Source organism: Copadichromis virginalis, linkage group LG14 (genome assembly GCF_057382275.1).
Source record: "Copadichromis virginalis isolate Kocher_CV1m ecotype Utaka linkage group LG14, C_Virginalis_male_GT1.1, whole genome shotgun sequence".
Lineage (NCBI taxonomy): Eukaryota > Metazoa > Chordata > Actinopteri > Cichliformes > Cichlidae > Copadichromis > Copadichromis virginalis.
The window spans coordinates 31,880,357-31,903,184 of NC_140631.1; the positions used below are offsets into that span (position 1 = coordinate 31,880,357).

The 22,828-nt window shown below is 42.0% G+C and overlaps 1 protein-coding gene across 1 annotated transcript in view; it reads right to left on the bottom strand.

The window, feature by feature from the left end:
- Positions 1 to 2,128: 2,128 nt before the first annotated feature.
- traf4a (tnf receptor-associated factor 4a) overlaps positions 2,129 to 22,828 on the bottom strand; it is a 35,841-nt gene continuing 15,141 nt past the window's right edge. Inside the window, exons 2-7 of the mRNA XM_085430478.1 lie at positions 12,680 to 12,731; positions 9,148 to 9,252; positions 8,893 to 9,054; positions 6,581 to 6,742; positions 5,458 to 5,613; positions 2,129 to 4,880 (exon numbers count right to left, since the gene is read on the bottom strand). Of these exons, the coding sequence (XP_085286604.1) occupies positions 4,248 to 4,880; positions 5,458 to 5,613; positions 6,581 to 6,742; positions 8,893 to 9,054; positions 9,148 to 9,252; positions 12,680 to 12,731 (1,270 nt within the window). The 3' untranslated portion in view covers positions 2,129 to 4,247. The remainder of the gene's footprint in view (positions 4,881 to 5,457; positions 5,614 to 6,580; positions 6,743 to 8,892; positions 9,055 to 9,147; positions 9,253 to 12,679; positions 12,732 to 22,828) is intronic.

Here is a 22,828-nt window from a genome sequence, read left to right on the forward strand (position 1 = left end):
ATCCCAAAATTACTTTAATAACCAAGAAAATGATCTAGAGAGTTTGCCAAGATTTTCCTCCTTGGCAGTGCTCCACATCTCCACCAAGATTCATGAACTTCAGCCAGTTCATTTTTCCATAATATTGCTGACAGACTGATAAATAGTACTTAAAAATTACCCCTGTTGTGGCTACTGAACAGAAACACACAATTTCATTATCAAATCATAGATGCTTTCATTACTTGTTACAAAAAATGGTCATCTCAAGTCACTAATCACAGATATATTAAGAACTTGATTCAGATTGGTTAGATGGCTTCCTTTAATGAATTGGAATAAAAGTAGTTCAGTGGCTTCCATAATACTGGGATGTACCACATTATACTGCTATTTTTGGGCCCAGAGAGCATGCTCAGCATCATTCTTAATAGTCGAGTCCATAAAGAGCATGGACTAGTTGGCTGACTTCCTGTTGGCTCCACATAAACACAAACAGCACTTAAATAAAATAATCAGTGACTCTTTGTTTCCAGATGATTTTGAACCCCATGGATCAAATTAAAAAGGTTGCTGATCCTAGAATATTTAATATTGTTGATGATCTGGATCTGGAGCTCCAGTCACACAGGCATAGAGACTAGTTGGCAACCACTTGGCAAACACCTGTCGCTAGGGGAAAATATATAGTCCCAGACTGATTGTTGGGTGTTTCTGGTTAGCAGACAAGTTAATCTTCCATGCAAAATAGGAGACCACAGCAATCTGCTAGTGACAAAAACAATCACAAGGAGGAAGCACGTTCTATGGGACTGATTTTACCTGGTAACTACTCGCCAGCCAGTCAGGGAATACACATTTTTAACTGGATACTACCAGGTTTTTCCTGACCAATTTCTAGGCCTGTGTGAGTAAGGTCTAAATATATAAAATACGCATCACTGACTTTTGTCAGGGCACTGTCACTGACTGACAGTTTGTAAAGATGTGGGAGGGTGCTAGGTCACATTTGCAAACATACCAGTATACATGATGTCTGATGATTTAATTTAGTGGACAAATGTGATCAAAAGATAAAACAAAACAATTATAATATATGGTATTTTATTTCAGTTAAGAAATTGACAAGCACTCATCAGTCAACATATTAAAACATTTGTACCACGTGTGCAAACTCACACGACGGCTCCTTAAAATAAATACTTTTAAGAGGAAATAATACAGACAGAATATGTAAGGCTCAAACCACACGGACGAACAAATTCTCCAAATGTCCAAGAGACGAAAGGGTCTGAAAGTTCCCAAAGTCACCCCGACTCTCCAATGAAAGGTGTTTGTATAAAACAGCTAGGTACTTTTAAAAATACAGAATCTTACAAAAAGTTTTATTTTTTCACTTCTTTAAATCACTGGAAAATATCAGCTGGTATTATGACAAGAAATCAGGAAATTTTTCCATGTATAATCATAAAAAGACAGAATGTGCTTCTGCATTTTTACATTAGTATTCACATACATCGTGAGTGAACTGCATCGAGAAAGTCCTCCACACCTCGGATGGTGCTGTGATGGAGAGTGGTGTTTAGCGCAGGGCCGCTCCCCATTGTTGCATTATGCATCGATCTTGCTATCTTTTCAAAATAGCTGCAGTATACCCTCAACGCCCAGGCTACGTAAAACACACTTCACAGCCAAGTGTTCATTGTCTTTATAGGTTATATTAAAAACAGTGTTCACATTTCTGTATATAAAAACAAACCAAAAAAAGTACAAAACAATATTCTTTTCGACAATTTGTCATCTTTCCAATGGTCCAAAAGAAAGAACAGCCATCAACAGGAGAGGATTTTACAAGTTACAGTACAAAAATGTGATCCCGGTGATAGCACATGAAGCATGCACGTGTTTATGTCGCCCTGCTCAGCCCTAAAACCCTCATGCGAAGACATACTGTATAAAAAGGCCACATGGCTTTTCCTTCTTTTTTTAAATGCACAGGTACTCCGACAGCTGACCTCTTTGCTCTACTCATCCGAAGACCAACAGAAGGTGAGTTTGTTTTTATCTTATTTGGGACTCCACTGTAGATATGAAGCCTCTAAGGGTCAGTACGAGTGTTTGTTTGGTTGAAGCTACTCACACCGGGGGGGGGGGGGGGGGGAGGGGTCAAACTAGCTAAAAATACAAAGTCATGGAAAGGTCCTGTGATGGGAAGAAGAGACAGACCTGTAGTTTCATTGTTGACAGGTGAAAAAACGCTTTGAGAGATTTTGAAAGCAAACATCTCAACGCTGAAAAACCTTTGACACACCATCTTTTCTCAATGGAAAGAGAAAATCGTACAGTCGACATGACTTTGATGTCCTGAATGTCCTTTTTGGACTTTATAGTGATGAAAGGTTTGTGAAGAAGAACCATTTCATAATATATTTTTAACAGTTTTTAATAAAACAATCATTCTTAACCCGTTGCACTGGAGGCCGTGGTTGGCCTGATGAGCTTCGATGCTGTGTGGTTAGCTGATCATAATCATTTCATAACCAAATATGTCATCAGTCAAATGTTTGTATGAACAAAATCCAGAGATATTTGTCTGCTCTTGATAATCAGATCAATAGTTCTTGCTTTGCAAGAGACGATCTGACTGAACAACTGTTGCACTGAAACAACATGAGCAGGTCTGATTGGGAAGATAACGTTAATGTTTCAACGGCTTGCTGGATATTTATTGTTTCAGTGGTTTAAGTCTAGCAGTTGATAACACTCATATCTTTTGTTACAGCTGGTAGGTAGTTAGCTTATCAAGAGGAAACAAGAGGAAAAGCTGTTTGAAAGTGATGTATGAGTGGTTTACAGTTTCTGTGAGCATGCTAGGACTAGCTTGGTCCAACTTTACAGTACACCATACATACAAGACACCACATTGTCTGGCATTAAGGTGGACTTCAAAGAAGTATAATATGAGTGACTACTCCTCTGTGTTGTCTAAAGCCATCCACAACTGAGTAATCCCCACATGACTGTTGGCTACAGTTGCTTGAAGGGTAGCAGGAAGGCTAGCTGTTAGCCACGCTAAGATTATAAGCTATAGCAGCTGTATCTTTTCCAAAGAATTCATTTTCTTATTCAAGCCTAATCAAGTTGAGTAAGCTGGATTGGTAGTTCAAAAGGCTAACCTAGAAACTGTGATCCACTCATGCTTGCATTCACAACTACGGCCAATTTAAACTCACCAATTAACCTAACATGCAAGTCTTTGGACTGTGAGAGGACACCGGAGCACCTGAAGGAAAGCCATGCAGAACAGCCAGCCAGGAAGTTCAAATCCAGAACAGTCTTGAATCATTATTCCATTAAAACATGAAAATGATCAATATTTGAGCTGGAAGTTTCTCACCCGTGAACACTGACCTGTTTGTGTGTTCACAAATCTCACAAGCAGTTCTTACTGCGTATTCAGGGTTCATATATACTGTATGAGCACATGTACAAAAGGCAGTTGGGCTTGAGCTTGAGTCCTCTGCTCCCTCTTCTTTAGATCATCCCAGATAAAAATGGGACATCTCTAAAACAGCTTGTTTTTTTCCTTTTTTCCTACTCTTAGTGTAGAGGCTAATGAAGCCCTTCAGCTTTATTTTATATCTGTTCCATAATCTTTTGTATGGTAAAAACAAAAACAACAAAAGCATAACTTAAGATAAACTCTTTAGGCACTGTTTGATTTCCAAGGCTTTCAGTTGTAGACTGTGATTAAAGGTCAACAAACGGAAATTGAAAAAAAAAAAATTAATAATAAAAGAAACAACAGAGATTGATGGCTCTGCAGACGAAACACTTTCTCCTCTCTGATATATCAAGGTCCTCCAAGTCCACTTGCACAGCCAGACAGACTCACTACAAGCTCTGTGGTGGAGAAGTTATAAGGGCAGAAAGTGTCTAAAGCAGGTGTCCCCAATCCCAGTCCACGAGGGCCGGTGTCCCTGCAGGTTTTAGATGTGTCCTTGATCCATCACAGCTGATTTAAATGGATAAACTACCTTCTCAACATGTCTTGAAATTCTCCAGAGGCCTGGTAAAGAACTAATCATGTGATTCAGGTGTGTTGACCCAGGGTGAGATCTAAAACCTGCAGGGACACCGGCCCTCGTGGATTGGGATTGGGGACCCCTGGTCTAAAGGGTAAGTCTGTATAAGTTCTCAAGGTTAAGTTTCAGTTCCAGTCTTTAACGAATCTTTCTCCTTCATAAACAGAAAACAAAGTTTGCATCTCAACCCATTATCTTCTGGGGAATCTCTATAGAAGCCTTGATGAAGATGCAGTTGTCCCGGACGTAGTTCCTCTTCTTGATCTCCTCGTGCGAGATGAACTTGGGGTAACCGAAGCCCAGCGTGCTCTCGTCCAGCGAGTTACGGCTGCTGCAGGGCTTCTGGAAGTTCTTCCAGTTAGGGTCGGGGTTGAAGGTCTCCGTGATGTGCTGGGGTTTTGAAAGCGATGGGTCGCTCTGGTCCAGAATGGAAAACGTCACCTTGTAGGAGAAGGGCCACTCCAGCAGGTTGTCATATTCTCCGGGCAGCACGCGGATATAGACAGAGAGGTGAGAGCCCTCACCACTCCCATTACCATTGAGGAAGGCTGACACCTGCAGCTTGTAGCCATAGCGGTGAGTGTAGAAGGGCGGGCTGAAGAACTCATGGTTACTTCTGAGTTTGGCCTCCTGGAGTTTCCGTGAGTAGTCACTGAGTTTCCAGATGAGTACGCCATCGTGGCTTACAGACAACTCCTCCATCTCCCTCCGCAGCTCCAGGATCTCCTGCCGCTGACGACCCACCAGGTTACACATCATGGTCAGGTGGGACTTAGTGGTGTCTTCCAGGTGACGACCAATAGCCAGTTTGGGGCACTGCAGAGAACGGGGAATCTGATTATAAAAACAAAAATTGGCTTCCCATCAGTGTAAAAGAATGCTTTTGCGCTAATCTTAGTTATTTATAGTATTTCTCCCAGGTTTTATACAGTACGGGACACTTAAAACTTCCTGTGTATCAATTAATAATAAAACAAACAGTAATATGATGAAGATGAGCATGCTCAGACTGCAAAGTGAATCTGCACTCTGCTTTTGTGTTTGTACTTTCCATCAGGCCATCTTTAAATAGAACAAGTCAAGCTCTCCAGATGCTTTTTAAGTCTTAACAGAACACCAAGCCGGAGTTTGGTGCTCATAAGTCACTCTTCCTCGAGCATATCCACATTTCTCCAGATTGATGTGGGTTTTATAAATAGACAGAAATGCACTGTCAGAGTGTAGAAGTGTTGATCTCATTAAAATAGACCCTACAGCCACAGCAGTGCATGTCTGAGAAGAAGAAAGGCAATACTTTGGACACATTTACCAAGGACCAGAAGTTTCCTTCTTGGACAACAAAGGCAAAACATTTGACAAGTCATCTCTTAAGGTCAAATGATGCAGGTCTTACCCTGTGTTTGCACCCGGCATCTTTAAAGGGGCAGAGAACGAGGGCGCTACCGCAGTTATCCTTCATATGGTTAGCCAGGTCCTCTCGGGCAATGTTGGGTGTGCCGCATTGGTTTGGGCACTGGACAGGAAAGCGAGGGCAGTGGTACTGATGGTTCTGCAGAGGACAGACAGCATGACCAGTAAGAACACAGACTGCACACCAAGGCTCAGATTAATAGCTGTACAGGGGAAAAGAAGCCCTTGAAAGTACCCCCCAAAACTTGGGTTTAAAAATGAGGCTACAGAGATAAAAAGCATAAAATTATTTTTATTTTAGCTTCAAAGAAAAGAAATGAAACTATTTGTTATAGTAAATACGTTATGGTTTTAGATCCATGGCTGAATAAACCAAGGAAAGCAGTGGATCTGGTTAATTGTGATTAACATTTTTATACATTTTCATCCATTTTATAAATGTCGGCTGATCATTTCATAAACTGATTTCATTAAAACCAGTCTATAAAATGTCTTCCATATCTTCATGTGACGTATTATATTGCATATTATTGTAAATTAGTGTATGTTGTCATGGTAAAATCAGCAGCTGTTTGAGATACCCCATTATAGACTAGATGGTGACATGAGGAAGCAAGATAACACCTATCTTTGTAAACCAATTAAATGAGCAATACTGAGAAAAGCTCTGAATATCACGTGACAACGGAAAAAGCTCTTCAACACTAGTGTGTGCTATGACCAAGATTGGATTATTACATCTTGGCCTGTCACGTGGGGGGAGGGTGACACTGACTGCTCTGCCTCTGGCCAGATGTGTGCAGCAGGAGGTGCCTTCCCCATAACAAAAACCCAGAAAGAAAAAACAGCAGCTTCACACTAAAAATCCAGCTGCCACAAGACAGAGACACCATAAATGGAAACATCCTTCAGCTACAGCAGGTTTTCTCTTTGCCATCGGGCCCCAATAGGCTGAATTACAGACAGAAGATAAAATGTGTCTCTGCACTTCATCTTGCCAAACATAATTATTTCACTAATAAAAAATAAATACATTTAAAAAAGAAATTAAGGAGCCTTTTAGGAAATATCACAGCATCTGGTCATAAACTTAATGTGAAACAGACCTGGATTGTGTCGAAGACGAACTCCTTGCCGCAGTACTTGCAGGGCTGCGTGCGTTTGGGGCACTCGGCCATGCTGTGTTGGGACAGCAGGCGACGCATCATCCTCGCCCCGCACTTGTTCTCGCAGTAAACGCTCTCTTGAGGACATACACCCTGGTGATTCTGGAATGAGAAAAATAAAAAATTAGATCGGGGTTATGACATAAATCTATGATTCAGACATGGAGGTGTGCATATTTGATGGTGTCTTTTATTTAAACTGCATTTTAATTAACAAAATAATGCCTGTTAAAATTGGGTTATACTGAATGTTATTGCAGCAATGAACACACCTGGATCCATGAATAGTAACGAATCATGGGGATCTAACTGGATCTTAATCTAATAACAAAATGTTCACCAATTATATCTAATAGTGTCCAGCACAGAAAGCAAAACCTTTTTTTACCCATTTTATATTGCTAGATTTGTGAGGCAATTTAGTTCCATGTATTACCACTACTTTTCCAGTAGCCACGGGAACTGAACTGAATTAATTTAATAAAAATAAAAACTGTATATTTAGTTTTAAAAAAATGACCTAAATAAAACAGTCTTCCATTCAAACATTTTTTTAAAATTCAAATTAAAGTGTTTCTGCCACTGAACATTTGTTTTGGCATTTTGCCAACTTTCAAAACTTAAAATTTCACATTACACATGTCAGAATTTTGACTTTTTCCAAATTTATGCATCTTGAAATTTCAACTCATTCAGAAATAACTCCTCATTTTCAGATAATAACCTAAAATTATAAGATAGAATATAATATAATAATGAATTGCATTCATATAGCACTTTTCGGGGCCCTCAAAGTGCTGTACAATTCCACTATTCATTCACTCTCACATTCACACACTGGTGGAGGCAAGCTACAGTTGTAGCCACAGCTGCCCTGGGGCAGACTGACAGAAGTGAGGCTGCCATATCGCCCCTCTGGCCATCACCAGTAGGCGGTGGGTGAAGTGTCTTGCCCAAGGACACAACGACAGAGACTGTCCGAGCCGGGGCTCGAACCGGCAACCTTCCCGTTACAAGACAAACTGCTAACTCTTTGAGCCACGATTGCCCTAATAACGCCTTTATTGTCACTATACAGTTGTACAATGAGATACAGAGCATCTCCTACTCAGTGCAAACATGCCTGTTAGCACTGCAGCACTATATACATATGGAGAGTATTAACAGAGAAAAAATATATAAAATGTACAAATATACAAAATTATAAGATGATAACTCTTAAGTGTTATTATCAACTTTAAGTGGTAGGAACAAGCTTTCGCTTCTAATGTGGATAAACTCATTAAATTGTTAAAAATACTGTTTAAAATTAACACCACATTGTAGGGAATTGTTAGCTTAAATGCACGGCTAACAGTTGTTAGCTAAGAGAAACAAAGTAACAAACTATATTTAATTTACTGTACAAAAACCTAAAATAGCTATCTATAAATATAAACTTATTGTTTAACTTAAATATATAGATAACAGTTGCTAGCTAATAACTACACTACAGTAGAGACAAACAATTTAAGCTGTTAGCTAAACTGTAGCTGTAAAATACCTATGAAATGGAATAGCTTCAAAAAGCTAACAAATAGAATTATAGATAAATAAGTCATATTTAATAAATGACAAGTTGAATGCAGTTGCTAAGAGTAAATGGCAACCTCGAGCTAACATTAAACAATGTGAGAAACAGTGTTAATGAAGGAGTCTTGAGTCCAAGGCTGCAAGGGTAAGATATTTAGTTATTTTATAAGTATAACCAACTTTGTAGAAACTTTAACAACCTATTTTTTTTGTCTTGTGAATAAATGAATTTTCTGAGTACTGCTGTTAATCTCAGCAGCTTAAAGGCACATCCATATAAATGCTTACATTAGATATTAGGATTATTGGTAAAGGTCAAAAGTATATTAATGTTCCTGTAATATTGGGCAAAGGGGAAAGCAGAGTAAACAGAGGAGGGGCAGGCTGGCAGTAATGACAGAGGTGCTAGTGAGAAGCCTGAATTACTTCAGCTGTGGAAAACACTTTCAGCATGAAAGACACGGTTATATATTCTTTCTTTCTGCCAACACACGTGTTATTTCAAAATAGACCTAGACTCTCCGAGGGCTCTGACACGTGCATTCACTTTTCCTGCTGCTTTCAACAAAAACACCTTTCATATAACCATGGAAATCATGTGCTGTCACATGAAGTTGTTTACAATGAGAGAGAAACCATAATAAAAATGATTTTTTTTAAAAAAGGTGTGAAGTGCTTACCTCATAGGCTTCGCCGGTGAACTCGCTGCCACAAAACTCACACTTGACCTTGCGCTTGGGGCAGTCGTGCTGCAGGTGGTCGGGCAAGTCGCGGCGCGTCAGCTTGACTGAGCAGCGATTGGGGCAGGGTATCACATTGAAGGCGCAGGTGGAGAAGTGGCCCTGAGAGACACAAAACAGGTCATCAGAATCACCCCACATGCTGGGTGCAGCAGTGGAGGAAGGAGGCATGTATCAGAGGGCATGGCTTCTTACCTGCAGCTGCTTCATCTGGCCAGTCCAGCGACAGCCCTCCTCGCTGTGGATGCATCGGATGGGCAGAGCCAAGATCTGCTGCTCCAGCTCTGGGTCTGGGTAGATCTAAACAGAAAAGCAAGAGGAGGTTGGTGTAGCAGATCCCAGGATGTGTCCCCACTGGTTAAATGCATGTGGCTTTGACAAGTTTTTGCTACATTTGTAAGCTTTGTCATTACTTTGAGGGTAGGAAATATGGGATAAATGAGACACTGGTTAAGTGAATAATGGGAAATCATAAACCAGAATACAGACACTCAGTGGCTGCTCACAGTTACACACACTGGAGATTTATATTGCAAAAAGGGTAAATGCAGCCCTCATCAGACTGCAGCACAGTGACTCAAGCCAAGCACTGCAGTGATAATGAGTAAGTCTGTCGTTTTATGGGACCTCTGAAAGAGTCAGAGAGGGGAGAAAAGAGGAAAAGATTTATTTATTCTTGGTCACAGAGCGATAGGGATGAGTCAGTTTTCTGCCCAAACACCCCAAATCCTTCCCTACAGTACGCTGTCCAGAGGATTTACGGCTCTTTCGCTGCATCTCCATCCCTTGTGCTGTCACACGAAGCACGGGCAGAGCACTGATCAAACAAGAAAAGCCACTTCCTCAAAATGTCACAACAGCCCTCCGAACAAATAACGGCTCCCAGAAAGTGCCCGACTGCGCTCACGTGTCTCTGCCATCGCCAGCAAGTTAAAAATTCATTTGGAAAACGATCTGCAAGGAAACCCTCGTCGTCTCTCTCATTGTTTGCAGCAGCTTTGTTAGGAGATAGACGCCTTTTCAAGTGTTTTAAAGTACATCTCTGAAGTGAAATGACATCCACAGAAAGCGACTCCATTTACACTGAAGGAGCGGTTGAGATTTCAGTGCCATAATCACATTCTCTGAGAAGAAACAAAGAGCAGAAAAAAAGTCCTCTAAAGCACACTGAAACACTCTCTCATTGTTACAGTCTTGGAATTTGCAGGAGGACGGCAATAATGACCTTTTAATAAGTTAGTCGCAGGCAGATCGGGGGGGTTAATCTCTTTGGAGCTCCAAGTTGGGGGTTTATTCTGTCTGCTGCAGCAATTGTTGGCCGTGCACTGCTGCTACAACAGAAACAGTGCAATCCTTTAATGACTGCAACACTGTTGTTCTGTGGGAGCGAGGTTGTGTTTGTGCACGTTTTCGAAGGACAGTGTTCAGCGAGCGTTACAACAACCCTGACAGGGACCACCAGGATGGGGTAATTTACAGGCGACTGGGAGCCTTGGCAAATAACAGCGTCTGACAGGTGTGCCATGAGCACATCCTTCCCGTGGGGAGTCCCTGCTATTACAGGCGCCTTCATCGCTCTGAGCACAGCATGCAGACCTGCACTGCTGCCCCGCTGAGCCTGCTGCAGCTCGAGGTTAAACCCTGATAATTTCCTTTGTTTTTTAATGAGTTTTAAGGTCACAAAAATCACCTTATTCCTCCCCGCCTGACGGTATCAGCTTTCATTAAATCGGAACGATGATGAACTTCTATTTAGTGCAGTCATCTTTTTCTTTTTCCAGTGGCTTTGAATAAATGAGCTTTGTGCACATAGAACAAGATCATAAAGAGTAAAGTTAACAAACTGCATGGGAGACTTATCAACTGAAGCCTAACGCTGCACTGAAAAGGAGATGATCCTTTCCTGCCCCTTATCCTTGTCTTCCAGTCTCTCATTTTGCAGTGGGGGTGTGGGTGTGTGAGAGCCAGCCGCCGACTCTGAATACAGTTAGTCATTATCTTTTCCCCCTGAGCACAATCTGATTAACTGCATTTATTGTTCAGCTGAAATTTCTTCTGGACATAAAGAGATGTATTAAAAGAGGCGAGGGTGGGGTGGTACTAGTTTTAATAGATTTTCCACTGACTCTGACTCTCAGTTAAAACAAGGATCTGTAAACTTACTTTCAAAAATTCAGCTTTTATCACACCATTATAAAGTCAAAGCCATCACCCTAAAGCAGTTTTTCTGATAATTTGCATTTACATCCGGATTCATGACTCCATCTTTATCTAATCTTTGTACTCGTTAGACATCTGATTTGCATTCGTTCCTAGTCAGGCCAGTGTAGCCCAGTTTATTTACATCCTGAAGCAGATGAATGCAAACAAAACAAAAATGCTACAAAGCTAGCATTTTAATTATTCTAGCATCTAGTGGCATGTTGTTACATTGATCATCTCCAGTCTTATCTGTACTCTGTGTTTAGTTTAAATGCTAGCGTGCTAAATTTCTCAACCACAGGGGTGATCACAGTTAATGTATCTGCTTAAAATCTGGATGCTAACGTGGTAGAAATTCTGTACAAATGGTCAATTCTTTGATCTGGTGCACATCAAGCATTTTAGCACACTCACGTTACCTCACGGTGAGCTGTATCATGGCTATTATCACCTTTGGCCTTGCCAAATAGAACTCTTTGAAAACTTCCAGTGTACAGACATCCATAAACAAGGCGAAACTGAGTTTAAAACATGTTCTGTTAAGTGTTTTGTTTAACTTAGGTAATGTTGTTCAGTTTGCACATGACACAAAAGTCTGAGGTTTCAAGAACATCTTTTATGCTGTCCATGTCTCAAAGCAAGTCATTCCCCATCGGCTTTTGGCAGAGGGTATTTTTGGTCGCTCCCTTATTTCCCAAATGAGGTCATCGGAGTGGATGGATCCACATCTTTTATCTGACACAGATTTTATACCAGGTGCTGCTTTTTTTTGTTTTTGTTTTTTGTTACATAACCATCCCATTTATCCAGACTTGGGACCAGCACTTGGACTACCATATGCCCCCTGAGCCTGGGTTTGTGTCTGCCCCTGGGATCGGAACCATACAAACCACTACATTATGGGGTCATTTGTTCTCAATAGACTCCCATGTTAAAATACCCCACTTCACATCAATTAAAAAAGGTTTACAACCTAGAACTAAATATATTTGACCTCTATGGATATTTTCCTCCTTCAAACCAACTAAACAGGGTCTGTTTTTTCACATACTGCAGTAGGGGGTGTAGCTGGTTTGATTGACAGAAGTGTAACCACTCAGTGTTTGCTAGGCCACAGCTGCTAATTGGAGTCAGTGAAGTGAACCACTCAGCTGTGTTTGTGCTGTTATTGCCTTTTGGAGCATTTTCAATGGAAATTATCGGGACTTGCACTTTGGTATAGCCCGTCCAAGATATATCCACTAATTAGCATTAATTAGCAACTCCAACCGCTCATCTATGCTAATTTGCCCCTCAAAAACAAACAAACAAACCAAAAAACAAACAAAAACAAACAAACAAACAAACAAAAAAAAAAAAAACATGGCAGCGGACAAAACACATGTTGAGGCTTCCAAATGTGGTGGGTTTGGTTCATGTTGTTACCATGCTGATTTTTCAACTAAGGAGGGAAAAATGTGCTTTTAAAAATACTCCTGCATGTGTGGGTTTGGCTTTAGTTTGGGATTAGGAGTGTCAGTCGTACCTTGGCATAGTCTAAGGGCAGCTGATCCTCCGGACACTTGAAGACACCCTCACTGCAACAAAAAAACAAAAACAAAAAAACAGAAACAAAGAAAAGTTTAGTATTGAATGAAAAGAAGACAGAGAAAACAAGTTTAAAAGCAGACATTTTAAAACCACACTGGCCCTTGGACAGAGCTAAAAGGCTCTTCTATAATAGTCTGAAAGAGCAGCGTTGCTCTGCCCTTAGTGCTTCTCTGTCTCTTCGCATACACTTTAAAGCTGAAAAGTTCTCTGACTGATCATGCTGCGTGACGCACTCTCATGCACAGTGATGTCAGGTCTGTGAGCTGCTGACTTTAATGACATTGGCTCTTCTGTGTTTGACCCCTCAGAGGACACGTCTGGACAGATTTATATGACTGCAGAGGACAAAACTACACTGTAGAGCTTCATCTGTTTTTCTCTAAAACATAAAGAAATGATTGTGAACCCCACTGTTTAGCTTCTTTTTCTATTTCTCTTTTCTATTTCTCTCTAGTACCACAGCCGACATAACAAAGTTCTTGTTTTAACAGGCTTCAGTTTTTCTCAGTATACAAACTGAGCCTCGCCTTCATGCTCGAGGCTCATCCTCGGGACGATTTGCCGATCTGCTCCCATAACAGTGAGACGACTATTTTCTGCATTTTTCCCCTGGAGTAGTAAAACCCCAAATAAGACTTTAACACCCACTTTACTACATACCCCCTGTGCAGTTTTTGTGGCGCCACAAAAGTGCATTCAGCAGCCCGTTTAAGGTCCAAATGAGTGAGTGCCATGGCTCATTAGGGCAGCCGTCTCCCAAACTCCCAGCCCTGATGTTGTCATAAAATATTCACACTTCTAAATAATAGAGGCAGCAGCCACTAGGGGTGAGCTGCTATACAGCACCGAGGCTCACAGCTGCACAGCAGACACTTCTACACACACAAACTTAAACAGACAAAAAATAAATAAAAAAGGAGGCAATCATGGCTCATCTCCTGAGATTTTAACCATGTTATGATCATCTGGAGCCTCCCTGTTATTTTTGAGTCACACATGTTATTGTTGAAAGTCAGGCCATTTAAAAGATGTTACCTTGTGAATCTGCTCATGATAAACATGATCACACGATCATGCTCAGGCTTCACACTGCTATAACGGTTTGTTTTCACACAGTTTTTCTACTCTTTTCTCTGTGTGTTGTCAAAAAGGGGTGACCTCCGCAAGTACACACGTGTCCCCCCACCTGCTATGTAAACCTTGTATTTGTGAAGGTCAGCCAATCAGACCAAAGCTTAAAACAGCAAATTTCTTACATATGAAAAAAGTGAAGGGGTCAGGATGAAATTATTTATGCAAAGCTACTGTAGCTGAAGCTAATATTAAAAATACAGAGCTGGAAATCACTATAACTGGTCCTAATTTCAGCAGTGATTTTGCCTAAAACTACAAAGAAAACAAAAACGGCAGGAGAAATGTGTTCTGCACAAAAGCCCAGAAGCTTCATCTGACCTGTGCAGAAGCCTCTCATAACCCCGACCACGGCCACATTATGCTTAAACTAATTAAGGGACAATCGTATGCAAACAGTAAGTGTATGCCTTTTGGTGCTTTAATTTGCTTGGCAGTGTCACCTGACTGCAGCTCCCAGAGGCACAGGGACATGTGACAAGGCGGGAGTGCATGTGCACCCCCTGTCTAACCAGCTGCTGTGAAACCAGAGAGTGAGCAGCAAATGGGGGGGGGGGGGGGGGGCAGAGGTTAGGCCTGAGATGGAGGGAGGGTTGATGAAAAAAAAAAAGGGGGGAGGTTAATGCATGACGAGACAGCAGTAATTCTCTTCCATTAGGGTCACTGTGTCAGCAGGGAGCTGGAGACCAATTAACAAACCCACAACGGGCTGTAAAAGGAGGTCAATCGATTAGAGGCTTCGAGAGCCCAGTCAGCATCTCGTGTGGTGTGAAATCATTTACAGTATTCGTGGCCATCGCAGATTTAGAAAGCGCTGCCTGTCCCACAACTGTAAAGCGAGAGGAGATGGGAGGCGACAGGCTCTCCGCTCTGGACAGGGGGTGATGTAGGCGCAGGCAAGGGTGGTGGGGGTTTACAGCCCGAGGCCCCATCCAACTCGGGCCATGCATCTGACACACAGAGAGGCAGACAGGCGAAAAGAGCCTAGTCACAGACTGTCAGGATAATTCCTTCCCCGGTCACAGAGAAGCTCCCACAGCTCCCACACATTCATGTGTTCGGCCCCACGAGCGATAACGCTGCCCGACTCTCTCGGGTCGCTCTCGAATCGAACTCTCTGTCGCTCCATGACAGCACATTAGCAGTGAACAGCGGGGCTGATGTGAGACACAGCTCCGGTTCAATTCATCCATCTTCTCTGCCAAACAATTTCTTTGGCTAGCGAGAGCTTTCTAGAAGAAATGAAATATAACCCACAGATTTGGGTACAGTACAGAATACTCTGCTACAGGACTGCTTCAAGCGACATGTTTACTACAGAAAATGATTATCTGGATATTGATACAAATTCTTTTTTAAGCATTTATCTAAGAGCACAAAGAAAAGACTGGAAAACTGGTAGAAAGATCAATGGAAAGTTGAACAGGTTCTTATTCAGTGCATTTCTACTCACTTGGAACACTCCAACCACTCCAGGATCAAACTACCAACCTCTAAGTTAGTAGGTAGATCAGGTCAACTGCTAAGCTATAGCCACCCTATCTAAGGTGAGATTTGAACCTGGGACTCTACATTATCCTTGTGATACATCCTGCTCAATCCAGTGAGCTAAAAAAAGCAAAAAATTGTTTTTTCTAAATGCTTGATGGTTCCAAATGTGTACAATTTTTCATTCAAACAATTTTCTCTCGTATAGTTACAAGCACTACTTTGGACAGATGTTTAATCCGACAAACAAAGCGATCTGAGGACGTCACCGTGGGCTGCGGGGAATTGTGCACTTCTACTGGACCTTGACATTTTATAGCACTTTACACAGTAAGCAATTAGCAGATCAGTAGTAAAAAACATTGCACAGGACAGCCGCAGCCTGACTAAAGCTACTATAGGGTAAACATTACTATTAAGCAAAGCCTTGAGGGTAAACTTGAACTGTGCACGTGGGAACTCGCACCCCACAAACTTCTTCTGAAACGAGTTCGTCATAAATGTGCATAACAGTCGAGATGCTGGTAAACAGCGTTTCGGGGCTGTGTCGGGGAGTCACGGGGGAGCAGCTTAAGAGCGCATAGCATGCAATTTAACACAATCACTTCATTAAAATTTGATCTCCCCCTTCTGTCCACTCAGCTGCTCTCAGGCATTCTTAATATCACCTTAAATTCACTGGTAGGCGACACCGTCACATCGTGTTAGGGGGTAGAAAACACATTCCCCCCACTGCAGGTGAAATACACCCACCCACCTACCCACCAATCAGCCCTTAAATCCCTCTTCCCTCTAATTGCCCTCTCTTTCTCTCCCCTGTCCTTAAATCTTTTCAGGCCCAGATTAAACAGTCGTTCATTCATCCAGCTGATACCACGAGGACAGCCGTCACAACATGCTTCGTCACTCTGCGCGCAACTCCTGACAGGCAGACGGTGAGGAGTACAAATCCCTCAGGTTTAATCTCACCGGTGCAGAGCGGAGTGGTGTTTTTCCAAGAGACAGCGACCGGCCTGCAGGCCACACAGAGACAACATGTTGGTGACAGTCTGCCTCAGAGTAACCTTGAAGCCTGCTCTGTATTGACTAAGAGAGAAACTCCTAAACAAACCCTTCTGTGTTTGCCATTGTGGCAGGCAAGGGCTGTCGAGACGCACAAAACAAACTAAATCAAAAGCACGAGAGCTTCGGAGAGCGCCAGTCTGTGGCACATTAACTCTCTGAGCAGACTTTTGTTATTGAGTCAGATAGCTTCGGGAGCCTTGACTGAACTGCCCACTTATCTCTAGCCGGAGCTCGCTGCCAGCTTTTATGTTCATCCTTATGCTAAAGCCTTTTGTCTTTTCAAGATATAACCAGGATTAACTTTAATATGCACAAACAAAACCTTAAATCCCACCAGTGCGCTGCATGAAGGCTTTGGGTCTCACAGCTGAAACTCTTCTCGTTTCCTCTCAGGAAGTTGAGGGAAAACAAGACCTTTGTTTTATCTCATCTAAAGTTACGATAATCCCACAAATCCATCTGGTTTTGGGTTTATGTGTGCAAGAAGTCAGGACTTCCTTCGTCAAAGTCTCGTATTTTGAACACTAATGAGTACAGATTTCATAGAGACATCAGAGTATGAGTTTTATGGTTCAACTACATTTAAATGATCTCCTTTTTTGCAAGTTTGGGATACTTGATACAAAACAAAACATGTACCTCGAGTTTCACACTGTACTTTCTAATATTTTTTTTTTGTTTTCTGATGTTTCAGTTGCAGGATTAGGGTTTAAAATCACAATCAGTCTTTCTCAGTACAGAAAAACACCTTTTCAATAACCATTAACTAATTTGAGAAGATCCGTTTCAGCTATCGTCTCCCACTCTGCTCCAATTGTTCAGCAGGCCTGGCCAAAATGTGCCAGCGGTACTCGATGAGTCATTCTGTGAGTAGAGGCGCAACCCTCTGGGAGCTGCCGGTTGCTAACAAAGCCCCAGAGTTCAACCGCACGACCAGAACTGCAAGCGAGGCAGCAGCATTCTTCGGTTCCAGGGTGTGTCAAACTATATGTGAGGCGGGCATAGCGCTTACGTGTTGAAGTAACGAGGATACGAAAGAGAAAGTAATAAGGAAAAGATTAGAGTTAAGGTAAATCATTTTAACCTGGGTTTTTTCCCGTGGGAGGGAAATAAAACAATCTAGCACGGACTTTGGACTCTGCATCCAACAAACTAAATAAAAATAAAAGTGCTAGCAGATTAAAGGAAAGGAACAACCTCCAAAAACGCAAAATACAGGCAAAGATCGGACTGTACTAGAACGTCTCAACCATTTTTACACGTGGACTCCAGTTCTGAGCCTTTTCATAGGTTAGATGTGAAAATGCAAATATCCCTGCACAAAGCCTGCGTGATATCAGAGCGTGGAGGAGGGAATAGTTTGGAGAATTCATAGCAAGCGAGTGCCTCCTCAAAGTTTTACCCGTGAACTTCCCCTCACCCAAAGCAAACAGACTATTTCCAGGAATTAGAACAGGAAGGACAACTACCTGTTGTTCGTTACATGTGGGCAAGAGCAACTTGGGACGCTGCCAGGACCCGATAGTTGTCATCACAATTTATGGAAAGCAGAAATCTACACACGCAAGACTATCAGGGAAATTATAAGTGTGACAGCTACTACCAGTTTAATGAGAACTTCACACAGAGAATTCTAACCGTTTTTCCAGAGATTTAACAGTTCGTTCTTACGTTTTTCCAGCTGTCTCTGAAGCTGTCTGACCACAAACCACAATTCGTTGTAATGTCTTGTGGAGGAGCAGCTTTGCAACAGAGTTTTTAGAACAATGGGATCAACATAAAATACAAAAACCAACGACAGTCAAAAGGTTACACTGACATCCTTCTGCACACCACAAACTCAAAGGTTACAATTAGTATTGTTAGTGCTGCAGCTCAGAGGTCTTCCTGAAAACATCCTGCCTCTAGCCGGGTGTTCTGTCCCTCCGCCTCACGATTAGCTGCGCATCCCCTGAATAAGCCGGGTGATGTTTCCACCTGTGGAACCTGATAGACTTCGCCCACAGCTCATTTGGCTTTCCGCCGAGCTCTCTGCGGCCCTCTCATTTGTCTGAAAGAGGAGAAGCAGCTCCTACTTTCACAGAGCGCGATGACACACCGGCCTACAGGTGGATTGACGGCTCCTTTGCAGACTTTCTGTGTGGCATATCCACACATGAATGACGCTGTGACAGCTGCTTGTGTAGCGCTTAATTCCTACAGGATAAGCTGTCCATACCTGTGGTTTGTTGGAGATTATATTGTGCATAAGCCCTCTGACATTTCTGGAAGGCAAAGCTATTGCCTACTAGGAAGCACGGTGACCTTTTCACATAGTATAGCAATAATTAAAAGAGGTTGGCACTGAAACGTCTTGGTGTAGAACGTTTATTTAAACTGAGGCTGTAGAACATAAGTGTGAAATGACTAGTGAAGTAGTTATTTTATATAAAGTAAAAAACCCACACATTTCTTTGTTTACAATTTGTAAATGTGAAAGTGTTTTGTTTTTTTCCTTCATTTGACATTATCAGGTTTTGGACACCTGTCTGCCTGATAAATAAAGGATTTCAAAGAAAAATAGCAGCAGATTGACTCAATTTTTGTAGAGAAAAATTAAACTAAATCTAACATTTTACACGAATAGCATATAGTTTTTCTGCATCTCTATTGTTGTCCTTCAGTCTGTTACGCACCTGACATTTTAGTGTCCAATTTATAAGGCTGCTATTATCGTCTGAGCTAAATTTGTACAGTTTTCTGTTCCGTCTTTACTCTGTAAAGTACAGATATTATTACTGAACCTCACACCGAGGCCATCTAATGGCTCATAGCTCAGTTACTAATTAGCAAAGGAGTCACAAGACAGTCAGTAAATTTTGGTCAAACACAGTTTCTTTATCATATGCCCCGAAAACTAAACTAAAGAGAAGAGAGGACGGACTATTACATTTTGCACTACTGTTTTTACCCTAAAATTATTCTTACAGTTTTTGACAGATCTCAGGAGGCTTTTTGTTGAGTTTAGCAGGATCCAGTCTGGAATATGACACCTGTAAAATCCTATCTGACTTCCTGTGTTGGTCACTAACAGCCACTGACAGCTGTTTAATATGAAGCAACAATGGCTGACAGTCTGTAGGTCATGGTCATCAGCAAGAGAGAAATAAACCACATGTGACGCTGTGTCAGATGGCGCTTCAAATAAAGGCGGAAAATGTAACTGTTTTCAAAGATTTGTTGCATAATTCCCTGTAAATTGAACTTTCACACTTTCAGTTCTCCATGTTCCTTATCCAGAAAAGGACTATTTTTGTTGCGTTACTTTGCTGAAGCAGGAATAAAATGATGCAAGTGGAAGAAAGGCACTACTACTACTACTGGAGAGAGTGTGAGTGTGTGTGGGTGGATGTCTGGCCTCGTTCCCTGGCTTCATCTCCTGCACCCCATGCAACACACTCGCTGAGAACAAATGTGTACCAAGATAGAAAAAACCATTAAAGGACGGTTTTACTACGAGCTACACAGACGCCACCTACAAAAACCTGAACAAAAGAAGAAAAGTGGATTTCGAAGCTACTGGGAATTTGTTTCGTGCCTATACGCAGGCAATTTTCTGACCACACACAAAACAGTGGAGATCAGGACACCTGAGGCCATCCCTGCTCATGCCGTCATCGCTTATGCAATGTTATTCATTTCTCTGAGCAGTTCACCTCACCGTGTTGACATTTGTGAACACGAGCCATCTGTGAGAGAGTTCGCACATGTTCTCACAGCATCCAAAGGTTGACAAAAATCTGTTTGTTTGTTTGTTTTTTTAATGTCAGCTCGGCAGTAGCACCGGAAGCAGATAAAGGTGAATGTTGCCCTGCGCTCCGTGTCATCTAAGAGCTCTGACTGAGCGTACTCAAAGTGTGACCCAACAGTAAGAGAATATTTCCAGGGACTGTCCTTTAAATTTCCAAAACACAACATCAGATGTGATGTTGTGTCCTGAGAAGGCCTGCAATAAATGATCATAAATATGCACCAATAACACGTGACCTCAACGCATGCATTTGAACAGGATTACATTTTCTGTATGAATAAAGGGGATAAACTGAAGCTAACACAGGTTTGCTATTAACGGATGAACTTTTATTGAACATATTTTTCAGTTCATAACATAATTATTCTGCTAACTTCTTTAATTTTGATGTATTTCTACACACAAAGACCTGGTTGTACTTGTAGCATTACACAATAAAGCTCCATTGATGTGTTATTGGTTTCCAGAAAACACACACCTACATCTCCTGGACAGAAATAACCTTTTGTGCGATTATAAAAAGTAGAACTCAGTCGCTCGAGAGGTGAAACCTGGCGGTCGGTCTGAATTTGAGAGCAATTAGATGACGATGACTCATCTCATCGACCAGAGGCGTAGCTCAGCCACACAGCCACGAGGAAAACACAAAGAAGAAGAAAAAAAAAAAAAAACACCTTTCGGAGGGCAAGCAGGAGAGGGGAGGAAGGAAGACCATATATGGAGGGCTGAAGGGAAGAGGAGGAGTAGTTTTCTGAAAGCTGAAGGCAAGCTTGTGTGATGCATAATCCATCCTTAAGTGTGTGAGGAGGGGAGACGGCACATACAAGTAGTTATAATCCCCCCCACACTGTCTCCTTCCATCAGCGTGATCAGGCTCTGACATGAGTCTTTAACAGAAAAAGGAGGGGGGTATAACAGAAACTGAATTCCAGCTCCTCCACTGACACTAAATTTATAGCAGTCATAAACTCAAGACGCCCTCCTAGGTCGCACCTTGGATATTATGAAAGGAGCAAGGGTTTAATGATTGATAGCGCTCATTTCCAGGTTAAATATGAAGTTAGCTGAAGCAGCTTGTCAGCTTAGCTCCGGATCAAAAAAATGAAAGAGCTATCTGAAGGTTTCTGCACAGTTAAATGATAAAAGGTAAATCAGGTTCAAGAGTTTCAGGAGCCTCGCCTCGACGTCTGTTAAATACCTGCAGGCATGTGCACAACACCGATAACTTCAAAAAACACTCAATTATAAATTACTCAAGACAAGATTGATTAGGATCTAATATTCTAGAGAGCAGTATCACTCCTCTATCTTGACAAAGAAGCCAATAAGTGCATTTCCCAAATGGTCCAACTCTTCCACTAAAATGCCTCAAGTCATATGGATGTCAGTGCCAGTTATGCCAGTTTTATACCAACGCAGACTGTTTTCTAAGGAACTTGGCAGGCAATCAAAGACATAATATAACAGAATGCAGTAGGATCTTTTGTTTTCCTGGTCGATTTCATCCCCCAGATTAAACGTTGGATGCAGGAGGTACAGGAAAATCAATCCACTTTCATTAACTGCTGCTGATCTGGGAGCAGGGTGGTGGGGGAGTTGCAGAGAGAGAGAGAGAAAAAAAAGAGAGAGGTCCCATCAATTGTATCGGGAGCTGAGCTCATGCATGCATGAGTGCAGTCACCCTCACCCACTCAGTATACAGCAAAAGTGGAAAAAAAAAAAAAAGGAAACGAGAGAGACCACCATAACGGAGGCGTACCCGCACGAACAGAGCCCGCACTGCGTACATGAAAGGAAAGCAGAGCTTGAAAGGAGATGCTTTACGTTTGATCTGAAGGGCGGTTTGTGGAGGGGCGGGGCGGGTGGAGGACTGCATCTGGAGATCAATGAAAGTCCTGAGGTTTAACATGTCACACATGTGAGAAGGACTTACTGGCCATTGAAGAAGTGCTAAAAGCTGCATTTAAGGTTGCAGCAGGTGAGAAATACCCCACTCTCTGTTTTACTATCCACTGTCACCAATTTGTGAAGATTCAAAAGCTACAAAGGAGCTGGAGAGTGATCAGCTATAATTCAGCAACAAATGGAAGCAGCTACATGCTCTACATTTCTCCAGACGCGTGCGATATTTAGCAGTTTTAATCACAGATGGCTGGTCTAATTTTAGTTCAGAAGGCAGATTTCTGCTCAAAAGAGCAATATGCAGCGATGACGGCTGGCTTTGAGGAGCCGCAGTTAATCTCGTGGAGCGCCTACACCGGACGGGGAGGCAAAGTCTGGCCTACTCAAACGAGAGCCACAAGCCAACTGTATGCATATGGCAGCGGAGACGCAGTAGCAGACAGAGTCACCTCATTTCCCCCCTCAAAACAGCATTAATGAATCAGCTATTGGAGCCACAATCACGGAGAAGCACAACATGAAATCGCAGCACTAATGCAGATTAAGTGTGGAAGCAGCAGCGCGCTTCGAGCTATTGTACAAGCTGCCTGTCAAAATAAGAGCATTTTCAATCAGTTTGTGACGTCTGCAATAATAAGGCATGAGGTGTGCTGCTCAAAAAAAATAAAGAAAATGTTTTCATTCAGGTGTTTAGTTTGAGGCAGTCAG